Source organism: Propithecus coquereli, unplaced genomic scaffold (genome assembly GCF_000956105.1).
Source record: "Propithecus coquereli isolate 6110/MARCELLA unplaced genomic scaffold, Pcoq_1.0 Scaffold386, whole genome shotgun sequence".
NCBI classification, from domain to species: domain Eukaryota; kingdom Metazoa; phylum Chordata; class Mammalia; order Primates; family Indriidae; genus Propithecus; species Propithecus coquereli.
The window spans coordinates 1369142-1373703 of record NW_012149574.1 but is presented as its reverse complement, the minus strand read 5'-3'; the positions used below and the strand labels follow the sequence as shown (position 1 = coordinate 1373703).

General features: G+C 36.4%; 1 protein-coding gene across 1 annotated transcript in view; it reads right to left on the bottom strand.

The window, feature by feature from the left end:
- CFAP44 (cilia and flagella associated protein 44) overlaps nt 1-4562 on the bottom strand; it is a 121215-nt gene that overhangs the window by 50818 nt on the left and 65835 nt on the right. Inside the window, exons 15-16 of the mRNA XM_012652219.1 lie at nt 4211-4369; nt 2923-3156 (exon numbers count right to left, since the gene is read on the bottom strand). Coding sequence (XP_012507673.1) covers nt 2923-3156; nt 4211-4369 — 393 coding nt within the window. The remainder of the gene's footprint in view (nt 1-2922; nt 3157-4210; nt 4370-4562) is intronic.

Genomic DNA, 4562 nt, shown 5'->3' with positions numbered 1-4562 from the left:
AGAAAAAAAAATTTTTTTAAATGTGTTGAAGGCATCAGAAAGCTATCAAAATAGAAGGTAAAAAAGGAGAATAAAGAAATATACAATGGTGTAACAAACAGAAATAATTAGTAAAATGATAGATTTAAATGAAAATATATTAGTAATTACATTAAATGTGAATGGACATAGTATTAATACTTTATTAAAAGACAAAGATCATCCTATAGGATGAAAAAAAAGTCTAAACATTTGCTGTTTACAAGAGACATACTTTCAATATAAGGGTATCAAAAGGTAAAGGAAATAGAAGAATCCTTAATAACTCTTGAGGTTTTAGCCTAGTAACTGAAGGATGATGGTCTCACTTACTAAGATGGAGATGGAGCAGGTTTGCATGGGGCAAGTATGGTTTAAAAGTTATGTTTTGGACATGTTAATTTTGAGGTGCCAAGTAGAGTTGTCAAGTTGTATATATGAGTCTGAAGTTGAGGGGAGAGGTCAGGACTAGACATAAATATTTGAAATTCATTGGCAGATAAATGATAGTTAAAGCCACGAGACTAAAGTAAAGTTACCTTAACAAGAAAGAGGGGGCCCAAAACCACACTCTGGAGTACTTCAAACTTCACAGCTTATTCTACAAATGAGAAGCCAGCAATAGAGGCTGAAAAGGAGTAGCCAGGAGAGTGTGATGTCTTAAAAGCCAAGAGAAGAATGGAAGGCCAACTCCATCAAATGCTTCTGAAAAGTCATATGGACAGAGAAGTGACCACTGAACTTGTCAGTAGAGAAATCATTGGCGAAGTGAAGTGATAGAGAGAGAAGCCCGACTGGAATGGGTTGAAAACCAAATAGAAGGTGAAGAAGTGAAACCAGCCTACAGATGACTCTTTCAAGAAGTTTTTCTGTAAAGGAGCAGTGGAGGGGAAGGAAAGAAAATCTAGATAAGTACTAGAGCATGTTATATGGTCATGATAAGAACTGAATAAAAAAGAGAGAAGATACAGGAGACCAAGTGGTTTATCTCAAAAGAAAAATTTTTTAGAAAGTAAAGAGGGATGAGATCAAGAAACCATCAGGAACAGTGTCCTTGTAAAGTTGCAAGGAACCATTCACCAACTATAACAATAGGCAAAGCAGACAAAATATATATAGATCCCTGTAGAGTATTAGATCTAATTGAGACAAGAAAAGAAAATTCTATCTGATTGCTTTTATTTTCTCTGTGAAATTTGAGAGGAGGTTATGATTGTAGAGTAAGGGAAGGAACAAAATATTTTAGTGAAGAAGAAAGAATAAAAGCAGTAATTTCAAAAGTGGATATGGCTGGGCAGTAGAATTGGCCTGTAGAGTGAGTGCTGATTTGAGAACTGTAGTCATGACTTCAAAATAAGACTGGTTTTTCTACAGCATCTGCTTGGCTGCAGGCACAGAGTTGGCAAATCTTTGGATCAAGCAGGGTTGGCATTACTACCTCTGTGAGCTATGCTTTAACCTTGTTCACTGGTGTAGCTTAATGGTTAAGAGTACGGACTCTGGACCCAGACTGCCTGAGTCCAGATCCTTGTTTCACTTCTCATTAGTTACATGACCTTGGATAAGTTACTTAACATCTACATGCCTTGGTTTCTTCATATGTTAAATGCAATAATAACAGCTTTATTTTATAGGTTGGTTAAGTAAATTACTTAGGATAGTACCTGGTACAGAATAAGTAGGTTACCGTATTTAGCAAATACATACACAGGATACTCCACCAAATTCAAATTTCAGATACACAAAAAATAATTTTTTAGTGTAAATATGTCCCTTGTAATATTTATTTGGCAAACCTAAATGCAAGCACTAAATGTATTTGTTACACAATGAATAATTTTTGCATCTGTTTCCGGGACACTCAAAATCTATTACATTGCATTACAGTTAATTGTTTCTGTGCCTCCTTCCCTCATTAGGAAACTTCCTGAAGGCAGAAACCATGTCTTATTTAACCCTTCACCCCTTGAATTCCACATGATAGTCATCATTAATAATTGTTTCATAAAACACAGAAGACAAATAGAAAGGGTATAGGAACTAATAAATGAGTCCTACGGTGCCTCCAACACTGTATTCCATCCTTCTTTCTGCTTGCCTCCTTAGAAGTTGCTAAAAAAGATACATTTCTAGGAAAAGTTGAAGAGGGGAAGAGTCCACCCTCATCATTCCTTACAGCAACAGTCCTTGGTTAGTCATTGTCCTGGCCTCGCCAAAAACCTGGGACCAGTTATGCATTAGTAATGATCTTCCACATACACGTCTATGAGAAATTATGGGTTTTTTGTGGATGGAACTGAAAATTGTGACAAATTTATAACAAAGAAAATCTTGCTTTGCAATAGATTGATAAAATGTTTCATGATAAGAGTAGAAAGTATATAACTGAAAGATGTATTCATACAACATTGTGACATCCCTGGTATTTGCATTTCTAATTTCCATTTCCCCTTCTTCCTTCAGGCTCAGGGTGGCAGTGAGACCACCTAAGAACACTTACCTTCCTAGACTTCCATATGGCCACACAGCACAGTTGCAGATTGAGATGTAAGCAAAAGTCTACTGGATAATACTGCCATGAAAGCTATTATTTTCAAAATTAAAAAACAACAATCTCAGCTGGAAAACCCCTTCACCTTTGCCCTTCTATACTTGATCCTTCTCCCCATTGACCTGGCTGGAACATTTATGATTGTCAAAATGATACTAGCACAAGTAGACACACAGAGGAGATGTTAAGATAATATAAAAGCAACTGTAATTCACATCCACTCATCAAAACTCACATCATCGATAATAATAAATGAAGTCTTAACATCACGGTTAGAAAGAATGTGGTGACAGATAAAGACTATAAATTATATTAGAATAGGGCTGAGGTAAAAGTGATTGCTTATTACTCACCAGAGAAACCCAGAACTTCCCTGGCTCAGAGTAAAACCCACAGAGGATGGGAGAGGGGGTTGGTGGAATAAAGATTGCCGGCAATGGCTCCTCCTCTTCCTCCGCCACTGCCTCCTCCTGGAATTCTTTTTCTCCATCTTCTCCCATCTCTTCTGCTAGCGCCCTCCTCTTTTCCTCCCTTTCCTTCTCCTTCAACTTCTTCTGTTGCTCTCTCTTTTCAATTTCTATTAATCTCTTTAAAAAGAGACATTAAGTAGACATAAAAACAACCATAACATTCATTCATTTACACTATTGGGGATGACAAAGAAAGTAGAAGGAAAACAGGGTTCTAGAAAAACTCACAGCTCTAAGGTAACAAATAATAACATGTGAAAATAATTATCACTGTGAGGATATACGTTATCATCAAAACTTTCAAATCATCAGAATGACTGTCATTTTGATTTTACCCCCATCAATACTCATCTTATAGAAATTATTTGGTCATTTTTTTCCTTAGTAGAGAAGCTAAGTACAGTTTCTCTCAGAGTCTACCACGGTCAACCCAGGAGTTAGGTGGACTGAAATAGTCCACAAGTAAAGTTTCTCCAACTTTAGTAACACTGTAATTTAGACCCCAGTCATCTATCAACCGTCCATTGCAAAAGCCCCTAGCACTAACATTCATGCTGCCTATCTTTCACCTCTTCATTTTGTTTACCCCTCAGAATTATCTTTCTAATTTATATGATCTCATCACATCAACCCCCTCCTCAAAAACTGCCAATGGATCCCAATGGTCTAAACTGAAATGTCTTGGCTGGCAGTTAAGGGGGCCCATGCCCTGGTCACATACTCTTGCTACGCCCCTCCACAAATTGCATCTCTCTATTTCACCAGTCCAGTCTTCATTTCCTGAAAAAACACTGAAACTCTCACAACCCTGCCTTCCCTCACGATGTTCTTCCAGTCTTTGTTATCATCCTCCCCATTCTCACCCTGTCAAAATTCCTCCTATTCATTAAGTCCTAAATGTAACTTCCATGCAGTCATCTTTGACCTCCTCCCAACCCTCCATCAGTCATCTGTCCTTTCCTGTGCATGCCCCTAAAATTCCTTACCTTGCATTTTAATTTCAGTTATCTATTCACTACTGCTTTCTTGTTAGCTGCTTTCCTACCAGATTATAAACTCCTTAAGGTCTATGTTTTATTCTTCTTTGTATTTCCCAACATTTAACACAGGATATTTTATATTCTAAAGAAAGAAAAATATTAGAAGATAATGCTTCAAGAATATTCCATACCAGAATGTGAGATTTGATACTTGAGAAATGGAAACATTTTATGCACATGTCTTTGATTTCATAGGAGACTACTTTGTTATCATCCTCTTCCTTTATGGTGGGAAGTGGAGCTTCAAGAACATAGCCATTCTCACAGATAATAAGTAAAGTGCTTTCAGGCTAAAAAAAAGAAAGATCAAACATATCATTTACATTTAGGCAAATTTTTAGAAGCATAGTTCAAAAAGATTATAAACCAGAAAAAATATTATTACTGTGTATATTAACCATGTTTAAAAGATACTTAATTCCTCACTGCAATTATTGGTAGTAAGTCAAGCTTAGTACTAATTATTATTACATAATTACTAAT